The sequence below is a fragment of the Rhopilema esculentum genome, chromosome 6 (genome assembly GCF_057945365.1).
Source record: "Rhopilema esculentum isolate cy_ngs chromosome 6, ASM5794536v1, whole genome shotgun sequence".
Lineage (NCBI taxonomy): Eukaryota > Metazoa > Cnidaria > Scyphozoa > Rhizostomeae > Rhizostomatidae > Rhopilema > Rhopilema esculentum.
This window is the reverse complement of record NC_142820.1, coordinates 4612553-4629906: the sequence shown is the minus strand read 5'-3', so window position 1 is coordinate 4629906 and position 17354 is coordinate 4612553. Positions and strand designations below refer to the sequence as shown.

At 34.9% G+C, this 17354-nt stretch overlaps 1 protein-coding gene across 2 annotated transcripts; it reads left to right on the top strand.

The window, feature by feature from the left end:
• The first annotated feature begins 153 nt into the window (after positions 1-153).
• On the top strand, positions 154-17164 carry LOC135686927 (uncharacterized). Of its 2 annotated transcripts, none has more exons than XM_089109076.1 (17): positions 154-386; positions 2693-2757; positions 3585-3689; positions 4447-4500; positions 5982-7503; positions 8021-8115; positions 8381-8412; positions 9597-9648; positions 10093-10390; positions 10794-10875; positions 11346-11395; positions 12058-12173; positions 13027-13101; positions 13614-13699; positions 14162-14231; positions 14770-14910; positions 17041-17164. In XM_089109076.1, exons 1-17 carry the CDS (start codon positions 230-232, stop codon positions 17146-17148), a joined length of 3108 nt encoding a protein of 1035 aa, XP_088965202.1. In that variant the 5' UTR covers positions 154-229; the 3' UTR covers positions 17149-17164. The 2 variants fall into 2 exon arrangements, with proteins under 2 accessions (XP_088965202.1, XP_088965203.1); XM_089109077.1 differs by lacking the exon at positions 17041-17164 and adding an exon at positions 16192-16332.
• Positions 17165-17354: the final 190 nt, after the last annotated feature.

The window sequence follows — 17354 nt, the reverse complement described above, 5'->3', positions numbered from 1 at the left end:
CTCATGTTAATTTTGTCAAGTCTACAGGACCTCTCACAATAAATGAATGCGTGGGGCTTTATATGATAATTTTACAACCGAAAGACAGCTGATTGGCTAATCCAAGAATCCGTTTGCAATAAAAATCCCTGATACTTCAAACCAAAGTTTTAAATCCGAGATTATACAGAGTAACATAGCTATAGAATCGACTGTTGTCTGTCGCATTGTTGGGAATTTGTTAATCAACATGCCCTTGCATGAAAGGGTGACCAAAAATGAAATTCTATTGCCGGGTATAATACTGTGCAATAAGATGTTAGCAGACGCGCCAAAGGCTGATGGTCTGATCAAATCTTCCGAAAGCAATACAAAGTTGCCTAATTTGCAAGTGACACATGCCTCAAGTAAGTTTTATTCAAATTCAAATTGATGGGGTCATCTTGATTTCACTTTTCCAATGCAATAGAATTCAGCCTGGTGTCCGCAAGCAGGCAGTTTTTGCTGATAGCAATTTAGGCTTTGGTTTAATTTTCTAATACTTTTATTTGAAACCTAATTAGGACACAACAGGTCATTTAGTATACAAAACTTTCGCCTGACAATTATTAGTAGAAACGTTCGCCTGACAACTATTGAAAGTCGTAATTTCCGAACAGCCACATTTTCCCAGATTCATCATCAACAATGTGACGTCACAGAACTATAAAATCGTTAGACTGTCAAAAAAGCTGATTGTCGAATTTTATCAAAAGGTTTAGAAACTCTGGTGGATGGAAAGAACTTTTTTTTCAAATTTGATTTAGCAAAGTATATTTGTCATGAACTGTTGTAATTGCTGTCCCAGAAAAGAAATAAAGGCGACATATTTATTCTTTGGTGACTTGGAGCAAGTGAGGTGAAGCATTTTTTGAGAATAAATATTAAGAAGATTTCTGATATTTATTCAGTGATATAGTAACATTTGCAAATGGAATTGTCTAGTGGCAATTGTCAAGAGCCGATCTAAAGACAATTGTTTTCGAGTTACTTTTACCACAGTTTTAAGGCCCCAAAAGTAGATGATTTTTTGTTCCTCTGCCCAAGCTTGACTTAGCAGTAAAACCTTAACAGTGAAACCATTTTGGTTTCAATCTGCTGCGACACTTAACATCTGCAGTTACCATAACCGCAACTTTTGCCAATGGTTGAATCGAGTAAGAACGACATTTCAAGTTACATAGTTGTTGAGTAAATATTTTAATTACATCAATAATTCAATAACGAAGCTCAGGTTTAAAGCAAAGCAGTAGAAGATTTTGCTCCTCCGGTTTGGTTGTGGCACATAGATTACTTCCAGATTTATTTATTTAGTAGGTTTACAATTTATTATTCCAAATATTTGGCAAAGTATACTGAGTGTCGTATCGCTTTGGTAAGATATTATAAATGAAGATAAGCCAAAACCAATTAGTTAAATCGTAGCATATAGTTCTATATCCAACCATTTGATATAGTTCTGAAGTCTTATTCTTAACATATTCTTACCAGTCTGTGGTGTAGTGTTTTCAAAAAACAAGAAGGGCTCTCGTGCAAAATGTTGCAAAGAACAATAGCAAAGAAAGACATTGTTTACTTTTTGGCAGTGACAAGGGGTCAGCTGCTGATGCAGATACAAAAAAATATTCCAAAACTTGAGGAATTTATGAAGGATAGTCTTATATCTTTAATTTCACTATAAAGTTCTTACGCGAATAGGCTTATGGAAAAATAAGTGCAGATTCTGAAAGCACATGGCTATGCAAGATACAATGATTGTTGAGTATCCCTAAGAATTTCATGCTCCCTACTCTATTTACAAAAATAATCTCTAACACAGTATATTGTCATGTCTCCTAGATTTTGATCACAATCAGCAGTTTCATGGTGAGAAATTTCGGAAATTCATCGACTCTAAGTCACATAAAGAGCCCGTAGATGCCTTTCTAGGATTTGTTCCTAACCCAAAAAACCCAGTATGTTACAAAATTCTTGCTTTTTGGTAATCTCTTTGCAGCGTGGTAAAGTTGAATTTGTCGGTCTTTAGCGTTCCTGGAATAAATTATTAGAAAGATCAGCATTTCTGCTAGGATGTGTCCAGAAAGCGCTGTTGCAAGTAAAATTGTTTAGAAAATTGTTCGCAAACGCAGGCTCATTGGCATCATCTTGTGGTTTCATGAACTCAGATCCAATACTCATACAATGCCATAGTAGCCTATGATACGCTTTCTGGCAAAGTGCCCTTAATTCCACTTTTGAATTTTACGGCTTGCGTTACCCTCTAGGTACGACTTTTTGCTGTGCAAAATATACATTAGAGTCTGCTAGCGTAAATCATCCTAGCAAGAGTTGTTCTTCGCCAGTTCTAACTATCACAGAAACTGTTCTACTTTGGAGGCTGTATTTTTGGCCAATGTAATCATATCTGCACCCAATCTGCAAAATTCGATCAAATGGAATGAATACCAAAGGTGACATTCATTAGTACCATCAGTACAAGCAAAGTACCATCATTAGCAATCAGGTTTTGCTCCAATTCAATAAACGTATTTAAGCTAGCAAGACAACCGAGATTGTTGCATAGTTTTAGTGCATTTTCATGAATTTGTAAGGGTATTGGAACAAAAAACACTGTTTGAAGATAACTCAATAATTTTTTTATGAAACTTAATTCCAAATAACGACTTTCTTGCAGTTGACAATAACTTGAATGAAGAGGGTGAACTGAAGAACAAGCGCAAACCAGGTAGCAGCAAGCAAGTATGTATTGTCGATTGCTTCTTTAAACTTTTTGATCTACTATTTAAGAAGCCTGTTATGTACTCCAGTTACTTACTATTTACTATTTGGTCATACAATGAAAAATGAGAACAATTTAGAAAAGAATCTGATGTTGGCAATTTGTGAAGAGGTCAGAAGAAGAGGTAGACAACGGAAAAAATGCAATGATGATGTGGAAGGAGTTACAGGCAAATCGCTTGTGATGCTGTAAGAAGATGTGAGAGATCGCAATCAATGGAGACAGTTTGTGCATAATATAGCAAAGAGTCGATGACGACTCGACGGAATTTGGGAGCGAGATTTAAAAAGCCATTTACAAAACTTTCACGTAGATAGTCAGCACCCTAGAGCATTCGAACCCTTACATTTGTGGTTGAAGTATTTAAATAAACATTCATTAAAAGTATTTTCAGTAAAAGTCTTCATTAAGTTGAAAAGCATAAATAGAGCAAAACTCCAGTTATGTACAGTTTGAAAACTAAAGGACACTTTCACTGAAGTACTGTTGATGAATGCTTTTTGCAATGAAGGTTCTACAATGCCGACTGTCTAGAGCAAATGGTCGTGAAAGTGTCCTTTTGGTTGGGATGCAATTGAGAGCATCTTTGCATCCCAACCAAAAGTGGTCTTTAAAATGTTATTCTGGTCTTCAATACCAAAGTACAAACTCGACCTTAACCTTAACTTATAACTGAGATCTTAAGTTTAACTTATAATATAACTATCATCAAATTCCGTAAGTGTTTGAGCTTTGAAATCCTAGGCATAAGCAGGGCATTCTCACCATCGGCCTTTCAAAATTTTAGAGACATGAGGATTTAAAAAAGTCACTGGAATTTGTGAGCATCGTTGATAATCCACCAACAGAACTGAAGTTTGTATCAAAAACCGATGTGAGGGGATCACAACAGGTAAGGCTTGATGTGATTAAATCTCCATTATGTTACTTTGGTATGATCTTTTCTTACTAAACTTTGGGTGTTGTCTTTTCGTATATGAGGAAAACATAAATGTATTACGTTGGCTGGTTACTAATGTGCCATTAGCTTTGGGTATTCTAAACATTTGCTTTTTTAAAGCCTTTGAAAGCTCACGCGTTGAATAGAAGTTGTAACATAAAAAAATTTTGTGAATTTTCCTTTAAAAAAGCGATTAATACGAGACAACAATACCAACCTAATTTGATTGACCTGTAATCTTGAATTGTAAGTTTTTATCAATAATCCTGTAATACTTAGTTTTACAAAACCGATTATTTTTTATATTTGCGCCGAAAAAAGATTGTACCAGTGCAGAACATAAGTAAGCTTGATTCAACATGAGATAAAAGTATCCAAAAAAGTTTCTGCTTTTGAGGGTTTTAAACATGTTTATTTAGCTTTCTAGTTAAGGGTTACAAAGGGTTGCAATTAGATAGACATCGAGCAAGGCCCGTATAAGTACAACAGTTGCAAAAATGTTATTTCATTGCCTTGTACAATTAAACTTTACAGGTGAGTAAGGTAAATAAGTCTAAATCGTGCCAACGACACAATATCAAGACCCAATGCAATAATACCTAATCAATCTAGTGATTTAAAGTTCAATAACTGTGTAATGAATTTTTTCCGCAACAGCAGTATTAGAAACTAATCGTTCTTTTAAAGTTAACTCTAACTGTCTTAACAGGCAAGCCATGACATCTGCACACGTTGGCTGGAACATATTGCAAGATCCATGCACGTGAGTTGGTACCTTAAGTTCATACAAGTGTTTATTCAATGCCCATGAGTATCTTAAAAAATCTATCGTTTTTTAACTTTCTCTTAAACTTAAGACCTAGAAAGTCAGCACTAGCTTTCTCGTATGAATATTCTACAAGCTAGGCTTCATATTTTGATAAGTTGCAAATCATTTATGGACATCAGAAAGATAAAGGGTTGGAAGACAATTAAATGGGCTGGAAGACATTTTTCATAACGTCTACGCTATGGTAAGTCTCATCGAAGCTGTTGCAACCTTCTAGCTTGGACTTCTGAAAGGAAAAGAAAGCTCCTCCCAACTTCCTAACGTGTTCGTTATGAGTCGTAGATCTTTTTCTCGAAATTTTGGTGCTCCTTTTATCGACGATAAACAGGGGCACTGGTTATAAGCGTAAAATGCGGTCATCTTTGTATTTCGACAAGGATTACCAGTGCTAGACGGCTAAAACCAAACAAAAGATTAGAAACATCATCTGTCGCCTCTACCACATTCTACCTAATGAATTTAATGTTTGTTTCATTCTCATTGATTCTAGACAAGGCTACCTTAGTCATTTTAACAATACAATAGAAACACCTGAGCCAGATTAACAACTTTGTTTCTTTACATGTTGCAGATTATGCTTGTCTAGACATGGCGATAAATCAAGTTTACTATTTATCAATGGCACACTTGAAGTCACATGTTGTTTAGGCCTAATCTTCATACTTTTCCAAGTATCTCTTTAATGTGACAATAGCCATTGTTCCTGCTGGTGTCCAGTTCTCTCGATTGACATTCTCTTGTGTAACAGTGGTCTACAAATATATCACCCGCTCCCCTGTCCCATTATAATTGCAATAGACTTAGCTCTTGTCTGTTCCCCGTCTAAGGTCATTAAGCAAACAACTGCTGCAAGTACCCGCTAGATTATTGTTCATAACTTGAGCAAAGGAAACATGATTTGAACAGCTTATCAAAGCTTTCAGAACAAGGATCTGTTGTAATGGAAGCAAAGAGACCTATCAAATTTGATATCTGTACGAACATGAACGAAACTATAGAAGTGACATTTTTGTATGCTTCGGTTGTAGGAAATGTTTAAATTTTTCGTTACTAGATTCTTTTGCTCTTCCACATTCACATTCGTCTAACAAAGTTGAATTTATAATACGCTTTCGTTACACTAGTCTAAAACGGTGCAAGGAAACAATTGTACGTATTGCAAAAGTCTTGTAGCTCTAGCTTAAACCAATAACTAGTGATAATATATTCATGATTAAGTAGCCAAAACTGGTTTTTTTTGCTTTATTCTTTTTTGTGGTCACAAAATTTCGTTTTATGAATTAATAGTTTTGATTTCTCAAAAACTGGGCTAATCTTATTAACTTATAAACAAAAGACAAGAGATTATTTTTCGAATTTGCGCTGCTAGGTACGAAAATCATTTACCAACTCATCAATCTTTAATGTTTGCACAGGAACAAATAAAAGAGAACGAAGCACCCTTGATGTTCTCAAGAGAACAGGAACATATGCAGCATCGGAATTCAGAAGAGCAAGTCGAATTAGAGGAACATCAAGCTATTTTCGAGTTGGTGAGTATGACAAGTGCAGATGTTAGCATGGCAAAAAGTTTTTCCGAAGAGGTTCTACTCCAGCCTAGAGCAAATTTAAGTAAAAACAGCAAAGATCTATTGAAAATCCCTAAATCTGGAAGAAAGACGTCTGCTGGAAATGTTTCACTTCAGGGTCCTGCAAGGATCGCGGTGGAGAATGATGATGTGAAAGCTGACATATTTAGCAAAAATAGTTCTTGCCTTAAAACAGATGAAAGTAGCTGTTTGGAGTTTGTTGCTCGTAGAATGGACCTGGTAAAGAGGCAAGATGTGTCGACGAAAAAAACGGAGAGGCGAAGTGCTCAAACAAGAGGGTCCTTTGAGTATGACATAACAGTAAATCTTTTCAAGGGAAGGATTTATAAGGGACACAATTGTGAAGATGCGAGTCAGGCTAGAAGTCAAGAAAAGAAAAAAGTCTGTGGTAGGTTCGAAAAAAGGTTTAAATCTGCACCCAAAGAGCGGATAACTGCCTGTCATGAAGATGTTTTGCAGGCAAACAAAATTAGATTGTACCCCTTTTATGAAACAAAGTGGAACAAAGGAGAAACCGGCGATGAGAGTGCAAAGCAGTGCAGCAAACTGAATGATAAGGTAGACCTTTCACGTCAGCTTAGATTCGAAAGCAAAAAGGCTTTTACACGAGATGAAAGGAAAAATGATATTAATGAAAATCTTAAAGTTTCATCTCTGCAACTGACAGCAAAACAGCGAACGAATGAATATCCAGAAAGTGGAAAAAAGCCTGAAAATAGAGAAGAAAAATCGGCCGAGTCAGAGATTAAAGTGATGAAGATACTGTGTCCTCAAAAAAGTAACTTGGAAGAGACTCAGGGTGACTGTGAAGATTTTCTGCAATGTGGTCTTGATTTGTACAACCTTCTTACAATGAACTCCACTTCATTACGAGAAACTATGCTGTTGTTAGCAAGAGTCACAGCCAGCTCCCAGTTGCTTTCCAACCAGCAGATTTTGCAGTTAATAGAAAATGGTGACATAAATATCAGTAGATTTCTCATCATAAAGAAGCTTCTCCTTGCAGTTCATCCATTCAACAATAAAATGATATCAGGGAGTTTTCTGGTGCGCCCAAGGAAAGAAATACTGTCGCTTCTTAATGCAGTGTTAGAGTTCATTGATCGCTGTGAAAAGATCCTGAAGCAGGAGAAAAGGGCCTCTTTCTTAGAGGCTCTGAACGATTTCGACACAGGTATCGACTGCATAGAACGGGGTGTTGTTGTTGGTAAAATGCCGTCGATATCCGTCACTGGATACAACCAAGGCTGCAAGAATAGCCAAACAGTTGTAGATGACGTTGCAAGCCACAAAGAGAAAAAGAAGAGAATAAATCTTTTAAGATCAAAGAAACTACGTATAAAAAGAGGTAAGCCATTGACAATTTGTATAAATTTTCGAATAAGGTTTGAAACCAAAGGAAATTGAAATCAAACATAATCTCTAAAAGTTAACTGTCAATCTCAAACGATTTTCTTCAGCAAAAGATTCTTTGAAGTAGGATATAAAGTTCGATCTATGGCTCCATTATCAGAACTGCAGCTACCTTCCTCCATTCAATAACCTACATATATTTTTTCATTAGCTATCGTTAAGTGCTCATTTTCTTCACCCTACCTGCTTCATACTACGGCATCGAGGATGAAATATTGCTGAAACCCATCCGATTCTGTTAATTTGGCAGCAAAACTGCTCTTTTGGCCTACATTTGTGTACAGGGAAATCGTAGTGAATACGTTACATCTTCTTTTAATAGTAATTTGTAGAAAAACTATATTTTTCATCTGCTTCTACTATCTTGTTTCCCACATGCATCTTTCTCATTTTTTTCTTGCTTTTATCATCTTATTTTTGTTTCTTATTCTTATTTTTGTTTCACATTACAGAAAACACAGAAGAATATTTGGAAAGAAAAGCGATTTCCATAGCATCGTTGCGGAGGAGCATTCTTGTAAACGCCATGGATTTGGCTACAAATAATGTATGATACAATTTTCACATTCACAAATTTGTATTCTTTTGATTAGGAAAGTAGCATGAACAATCAAATGATAAATGAAATATCTGTTTGCCAAGCACCCTAAGCTCAGTTAATACCGAAACCTTATTTTCAAGAGAAAGCTTTACTTGCAAATGAGGTTATCAGTCCCAAAGTAGGCAATGTTGTAGAACGCTGATACAATGTATGATGATTTCAATGCAGCTGAATTTATTTTATCTCTAGTTTTGCTTATCTTTTTTTCTAGGGATGGAGAAGATCTTATCTTCTACGAAGAAGGTAAAATTTTGGAATTTGTCGAAAGAAACGTAAAAAGGCAGCTGTGAAAATGCGCTTGGTTTTGAAATACAGTGCTTTGAAGATTTGCTTTGAAACGTTATCTGTTATCAAAAAATATTTCTATTCACTCGACGGAAACCACTTAAAGGCTGTTTCAATTTATCCCCATCCTCCTTTCCTTGAGGTTTGAAATTAATTGATCCAATCAAGGTAATTTAGAGGCTCATACTTAGTGAGGTGTTTCGAAGACCCAACTCAAATGGGGTCCTTTTCAAAATGCTTGTGTTCTGCTCAGTGGGGTACAATGTTAACTTAGTTCGTATATGTACCATTTTCATGGCTACTATTCCTTTTGAATCTAATCCATTGATCACATTTGTTCATCAATTTTCTGTAGAAAGTTTTGATTGTTTTACATTATCAACATCTCAATGAATAATACAGAAAAAGATCGAAATGTTGCTGTACCGGTTCTTGTGTTAATTCAAAGCAGTATCCTCATGGGTTCTAGCTTTGATTGAACAGAAACAGTCATGGTAGTCTGTGATTTCTCACGTGAAACAAATAGCAGAGACGTCAGAAGCATTTCAAAGTCGAAGGGGGCACGGGGTATAAGGGGCACCATCTAATAAAAAAGTGGCAATGTTTTAAGAGGAGTTACATCTTACAAAAGGGAACTTTTTCCCAATATTGGAAGGCACGTGCACTGGGTGGATCCTCGTCTCCGACATCCTATACAAATAGCATCATGTACTGAAGCTATAAACGATAGTAAGATGCTAGGAATCATAGAGAAACAATTTGACATGTAGCATTCAGCAACTAGTGACCAGAAAGGATCCAATGGTAAACACTATAATCTGATCTTCAAACTACCTCTCGCCCACAGCAGAAGTGCGACATGGAGGATCAAAAGATGCAAGAAGTTCTTATAAAAAAAGAAAGAAAGTTGGCTCGGTCAATTTGCAAATAAATTTAGAACTAACAAGATAATAATAATCAGACTTTCCAAATTATATCTTTACCATAGCAAAAATATTTCGCTTAGAAACTAATGTAATTAAAAGCCTTTCCCTGTATTTTTATTGAAACTTTTTGTAATCGTATTACCATCCAAATATTATCTTCATAAAGATTTTTCTTAAGTTTGGTTTACCTCTTCATTGCGGTTACTTTCCCCCCAGATATCTACCAAAAAAGAAGAAGATGAAATCTCTCTGCCTAACCGGATTTAAGGTTTGCCTAATTCTCTATTTTGCTTACGAAGATTTTCTTAAGCCATTTTAACAGAATTTTGTATCGTTTTTGCTTTTCAGTATTAATTTTTAACCAGACGAGTATTAATTTTGTGGCTTCTACCTGGTAAAAAGACTTTCTGACGAGTCAGCATATCCAGTCGTTTGGCATTGTTGATTGTTTTGATCGGCCTTGTTTGTAAAGAGTACACTTGATAACAATGCGAACATTGAAAATGAAATTTGGTGTTCTATCATAGGGATGCGTTTTATGGGAGAAAGTTATCTCACAATCATATTAGTTTTGTCGAGCTGGCGTCTATCGTTAGTAAAAATAGTCAGGCTGCCTTTTCAGAAATGCTTTGATTGAAGAAATAAGATTTGTTTGGCATAGCATCGTTACCATTCATGAACTGAATGTAGAGATTTTTTATTATTTTTACAGCATGTGAACACATTCACAGTGAAGAAAAATTCTCAGAAAATACATAATAGAGAGTGTCATCCTCTTGATACCACACCTCCCTCGAGGAGTTCCGTCAGTACTTCTTTTGATTCAGGAGAGCTGCATGACTATCACGTTTCAAAAGAGAAATCAGTGTTACATGAACTTCAAGCAAACCAAGATGATAATCAAGAGCATTGTGAAACGCAAGCACATGATTCAAAAAATGCTGATGTAGAAAAGGAGTCAGGGGAAAATTTATTAAGAAAACAGAGACGGAGATCTCGGGGGACGAAAGGTGAGGGTTCTAGTTTTCGAAGTCCCAAGCTGATGCTTCAGTCTTTCAAAGCCAGGACTAAGCATATGCAACTGGGGAGGTCCAGACCCAAAACAGATTTCTATTTTGAACTACAGTCATGTGCAAAAACTTAAGACCAGGAGAAAAACTGAGAAGCAACTCAAGTATTTAAAAAAAACCAGATATATTTATAAGCAGATACTACTTTACATATGATCATTATATATATATATATATATTGTAATAAAGATATCTATGATAAATAGTTTGTTTTCAAATTCCAGTAAAGTGCATTAGAAAGGTTTTTCAAACAATAAAAAGTCATTGCAATAATTCGTACTCAAATTCCTTCAAGACTTCATGGATTTTGTAATCTAGTAAAATTGATACTTTATTGTTGTAGTTTGTGAGTTCTTGAAAGGAAGAATTAGCTCAAAGCTACAAAAGAACTTTGATTTGTATCCCAAGATCCAGAGGCTAATGAGGTTTGTCAAACAAGCCTTACTTTAATGGATAAGCTGACAAAATTTCATGAAATTGGTTATTTTATTTTGTATGTGTTCATGTCCTTCATTTATTTGTTTACCTAGATATCTGCGGTTTTCAGCTTATAAGTTAGGTTAGATTTCAAGAAAGTACAAATACAGATTCAGGTATTGAAATTTTCAATCAAAATAAATCTTGTTTGCGCAAAATTATCGCATTTGAAGCCTGAAACTCAGGGTAGCAATTTAGAACCGTCCTGATCCATTCGCTAAAATGGTGTACCGATCTACCTATACGGCATCAAAACATTAAGACAGACCAGTAGATGATAATCTAAAAATATTGCTAAAGTAGACTGTCTTGCTACAATTGGTATTTCTAAACCTTTTAACTTGCCTTTAAGATGTTTAGCTCACTGTTTAGATTTTCAATGAACTGTCTGTATTGATACAACATATTTGTTTACTAGCTCTTTACACGATAAGACTGAGAGCAAAGATGACATCAAGGCATCGAGAGGTATGATAAAAGTCGCTAAAATGGAGCATTTACTTGCAGTGCTACTTCTTTGTGATGTAACATTGTTTTCTAAGTGTGCAGATAGAATAGATATCAAGCAAGAGATTGTGCTAGGTCACTAAATTGGGGTAAAGGTTTCCTTTCTGAGGCCCCATGCTCCAATTGTAAGATGCTTCCAAATTACGATTTTCATTAAAATCTGTTTTTCCACAAGATGCAATCTTGGAGAGAACAAATAAGATAAACAAATAAACACGTGCAAGGATTCACTTAGCCTCTTCCCTCTATAGCCTCTTCTCTAGTTAAGGCTGAGGTGCACGCCCTTTAATAGCAGATAAATCAGCTATCAACATTGAGCTGGGGGAAGGGGTGAAATAACTTTACAGTGTCCGTCCAAGATTGTAGATTGACATTATGGGAAAGTAATAGATGCAAAATATGGGGAAGTAATAGACGCAAAATGCAGCTGTGTAAGACCTCTGTTCTAAATATTCTTTTATTTGGTGTTTGTAAATTTCTGATCCATTTCTATGTCAAATCTTAATTTGTTAGGTTTACTATATGAGTTTAATCTTCAAAACCAATAAAGTTCATGAATCTAAAGAAAGAACTATACTATTTTTTATTTTGATTGTCTTGTAACATGTTTGATATTCCAACAGATGCAAAGACCGATTATATTTCACATTTCAAATTGATCGAGCCCAATCGCTATGAGATGTATTGCAAGGCATTTGCTAAAATGGACAAAGAAGACAAAGGATGGATCTCACCTGACGTAAGCTAGACCTTTCAAAACAGTGCTTAGCTTACATCCAATTTAAGAAAAATTTGACATTGTTTTCATTTCACCTAAAAAATTTTTCTGGAAAGCTCGTTTGAATAGAACTTGGCTTGCTTCAATGCTCACTTTGTTTGTAGATTTGTGGTAAGATTTCTGCGCGCATAGAAAGAGACGCTTGTCTAGAAATCTGTAACCAGGAATTTTAGATTTATTTTTCTCTGAATTTGGTTTTCAAAGATTTAGCTGTAGTATTGGTAAAGGCACCCCCAGATAAGCTATGCACTTTTCAAGCAGCTAGTGTATTGTCTATACTGTTAAACTCGTTGAAACAACAGTGGTAGAATGGGTTCAGTCTGGGTTGAAAATCATTTCTTCGTGGGAATCGAGCTTTCGGTAATCGCGGGGTAATAGCAACAAACTGGTGCATATAAAGATTTTTTTGCATTGAAATTGCAAAGATAATAAAGTGGATTGCATGCAGAAAGTTTTTCTTGAAAATGTTAGTACCTGTGCGCCAAGAATTCTTGCGAAGCGCACGTTAGGCCCGTAATCCGAAGAAAAAGATACTAGGCTAGGCTCTAGGTTAAAAAGAAAGAAAGTTACGAAAAGATGGAATATTTGATACAAAATGATACTTTATATTTAGAGTTAATCAACTTAAATTCGTGGTCTTCTGGCCCATTTCTATTAGTGTGTGACGTTGAAAGCTTTTACACGTTTTTAAAGATTGATTGACATTGGCTTTTTTTAATGCTAAATTTTTGAGCTGTCATCATACTTGATCTTTTGCATGTTCACAATCTTTGTCTGGATACAGATAGTGATTTAACGCTTTTTGTCATCATAGATGGTGAGAATGACAGTGAGATTTGTGGACAGCGTGGCTTCTTGTTCTGCAAAGTTCATTGAATATGCTCTTACGGTAAGTAAGCTGTAAATGAATAAGCTCCTAAAGGAGTTTTAATCGATCTAGTATTGTTTTTACACCTTTTAACGAACACAAATGTATATGAATATTTCACTCAGACACTCTTCAGAGTATAGAAGTCAATTGATTACAAAACACTAGAAGAGTTTCATATTTACTAAGCTTGTATCCACGTGAGACTTCTACTAGCATTTTGTCGTTATCCGATGCTCATATCATGAAGGGGCAAAAAGTATTTTCATTTTTATGCTTCCGTTTATGCGCTATTTTCAAACACACAAACATACTTGATAAATACGCTATATTTCATGGACACTGTTGCTAACAATTTTTGACTTTCTTTTGTTCAGAAATAAAAGACTGTGATATAGGATATAGCATGAAAGCAGAATCTTCTATAAACACTTGCGATTTCATTACAGATGTAAAATGTCAAATATCGGTGCAGAATTTTCCCTATCAATAAATAAAGATAACATCTTGCCCTATTGAAATAACCATTTCAGGTCCTCGACGCACTTCTTGTGCCAAAGATAACACTCAAGATGTTTTGTGTGATTTGTGGGGTGCTGGAGAAAATGCTTGAAGGAGGGTAAGCCTGGTAAACTTTCTTTCAAAAGCCGTTTTTGAGAAAATATTTGGGAAAATAAAATTTCAATCTCTAACTAAAAGTTGCAACTTTTGATCACCTTCATAGTAAGCGATACTCGTATCCAACCATTCATTTATTTTCTTGTTAGCTCGATTCTTTAGTCATTGATAAAAGGTTCATCTATTTTTTATTTCAATCATCTTCAAGTGTAGACTGTCAACTATTGGTGATGATATATATTTTCATGGCCATAGAAATTACTTTTGAAATGACCTTCAATAAAAGAGCTATTTAGAGAAAAGATTTGACGCAAAAATGAGCGAAAAATTGCGTGACTTGAATGTCATTAAAAGTAGTGAGAGAGCTGGCAATTTATGGAAGTAGAATTTATTTAGAATTAGGTAGAATTTATAAGAAATAATCTACACAAAATATGTTTATGACTTCTGTATTTCTTTTCAGAGCTGTTATCAGTGATGCGGTTGGCGCTTTGAATCTTCTAATGAGCGAGGGAAAAATATTTTGGTATAAGGTAGAGTAATGAAACAAATGAATCACTGTTACGTATAATGACAAATGCTGGCACCTCATTTTCCAATTCAATCAGAGCTGCTTTTCTGATATTGTTGGTTCAACATTTAATAAAATTGTGTATAAAGTAATAATGAGGTGGTTTCAAATTTATTCAGTTGAAAATTCACCCCGAGGCTTAAACCTCGTGACTGATAATGTCGCCTAAGATTTTGCAAATAATCAGGATCCTTATGGGTTAAAAGCTCAACCCCCTAGAAACTGTAGCCTTTCACGACAAGTTAAGGCTTCTCTTTAGAACTAGCTACCAGCATTAAAGTGTTTATGTGAAGTCTTGCAAAAATGGTGTTGTTCTGTGGTCAATTGGAATACATTGAAAACTTGTTGGCAAAAACAGAAAATATCAACTTAATAATTAATAATTACTTCTGCTCAATAATTAAAAGTACCACTAGATATGATTTTTAATCGGTTTTCTTTCAACTTCTGTGTCGTTGATTTCTTTTTCATTAAATGATCAATCTATTTCTCATCTGTAGAGCATGTTTTACGATTCTTCGGAGCTGGACAAAAATTTTGTCGGCCTAGAGACAGTGAAATTGGAACTTTTTGCCGGAGGAATTGGAAAAGAAGAGGAACAGCAAATATCAGAAAAGATTGTTGACAAGGACAGTAATAAAGTAAGTTTGCTGTTTTTTGTCTTGGAAAGGGATGTATCAAATTGTACCGCCCCCTTTGTATTCATTCATTGAAATAACTATACTTAAGCCGATGTTCTTCTGTTTCTTAACCCCGCATCAACCTGATAGTTTGAGGATTTATTCATAAATTGATAGATGGAAGAACAGAATCGGGTCTTTTCTTCCAGCCATTATTTGCTTGGGTGATTTAGAATGAAAAGGGAGTTGTCATCAATATTTCAGCATGATTGTCTGAACGAATGAGCTCAGAATGGAAAATTTTACCTACGCTATGCCGTTTGTCTTCTTACTACATCGTTTGGGGCGGAAGGAAAATGATATCTATCAAGTAGAAAACACCTGACTAAACACTGGCAGTACGTTGTTGAATTCAATCTGAGAGGATATTAAAAACCTTTTGAAAAATCTCAGCCACCTTTGTACTGCATTTAGACAGCCAAAACGAAAAAATTAACTATTTATAAGTTAAAATCTTCTAATGGTTGATTCAGGTATAAATACAAACACTAGCAATGGCTCTCATTTTGGTAATTTTTGAAAAGAGAATTATATATAAAGTTGCTCTGGGGAAATTAATACATCGTTAAAAAGACTTTTATAGCATGTAGATAAAATGATACGGACCTTAGCCTCGTTTCTGAACGTCCATCTTGCAGTCAGTTTGTTGATTCCACTTCTTAAGGTAAACAAACGGTAAAATTGCGCAAACAATTAATATCTGCTCAAACGAGACAACGTTAAAAGGAGCAGAAAGGAGTCCTGGAAGGAATTAAGTGCTCAGTGACATTTGAAGGGCTGCAGGCATAGGGGCGTGGAAGGGGGCAAAGCGCCAATTAAAAGGGCAAAACAAAATTAAAATTAAAAATATCAAAATCCCCATATGCTCCCTGATGCAGCGTATTGCAGATGTTATTTACGTTGCAAAAGGGATACACAAGCTACTACTTTAGTAGTGAGCAATTAGGCACGTTATAGTTATAATCATGAATCGGGCCTAAGTAGCTTTAAAAATACTTTATATTCAAGTTTTGATAATCTAGATATTTCCAATATGTTTAACGTCCCTTTGGATTTTGGCACTTCTGCTTTATTTCGCATTATATTTTTGTCAATAACTGTTTTTAAAACATTTATTATCAAGTGACCAACTTATGTTACTTAATCTATTTAAAATCCTCGTCAATAGAGATATCCACACTTTTACTTTGTGTATCTATAAAGGCGATCATTTTGGAAGATGAACAAATTCTTTCATTTTAGATATCATATTTGGACTTCATTGCCTACATTCCACTGTTTATCGCGATTCATGACAAAATTTGTGCAAATGCCTTTGAATAGAGCCCATGAACAAAATTATATTAAACTGATTAATATCTTTACTGATAATGTAATTTTAGGCATCAAAATAGTCATTTAAACAAGGTAGTTTATCAAGGTTGAATCTGAAGTTTTGAATCAACATTTTGAAATCTTGAGGATCTCGTGTGAAGTATTTCTCGCAGATTTTTTATCACGTATTGTTGCAAGTTATAGAGGTTGACTTTATGTGAAAGGGACATCGAATTGACTTGCTGTTAATGATACTGAACGACACTTTCAATACAGCTTACAAACCTGCCTATAATCAAGCTTACGTTAGTCTAAGTAACATGTTGACAATATTCACACAGTTGGAAAGGAATGCCTACTTAATTTTATGAATTCTGCTTCCATACGTGTACGTGTAAAACGTGATCAGTTGTTTACCAACGACTAAATGCTATTGATTTAAGATAATCTTTTCTTGTTACTTTCTGTTGATTAGCATGTGAATCTAGATTTTAGGTTGAAGTTTTAGATAAAATGACATTAAATCTAAGTATTAAAACTATTGAGATTGATATAAACTAAGATGAAGGTGCTGATATTTAAAAAATGCAGGTTTTACGTTTGTAAGTATAATGACAGATAGAAATTTGTTTCAATTTGCCTTCATTTCATGTAAATGTTTGCTGCCTTAATTATTATGTAAAGTCTAATGTAAATTGCAATTGTTGATATTCATTAAATGTAAAGATTATGTATTGCAGACAAATAGTATTTAAAATGAATGATTCATTCGTGCAGCATCTTATGAAAATGAAAAAGCAGAAGAACTTAACATGCAGATTCAAAGCCAATACTTACAGGTTTGAAGAATACTGCCAACAACATTGCTTTTCCATTTATGTTTAACGATATAATATTTTCTGTTCTTATACGTAACTATCATTTCAAAAGCACAGTGTTAACAAGCTTTGCATAGACTTAAAGTTTCTACCTGAACAAGAATTGTACAATTTTCTTAGCGTCACAATCTTTACAGCAATGTCCCATCAAAATCAAAGACAACTTAAACAAACCTTATCGTTAGCGGCCTTTTTCTTCAGAGTATTATTAAC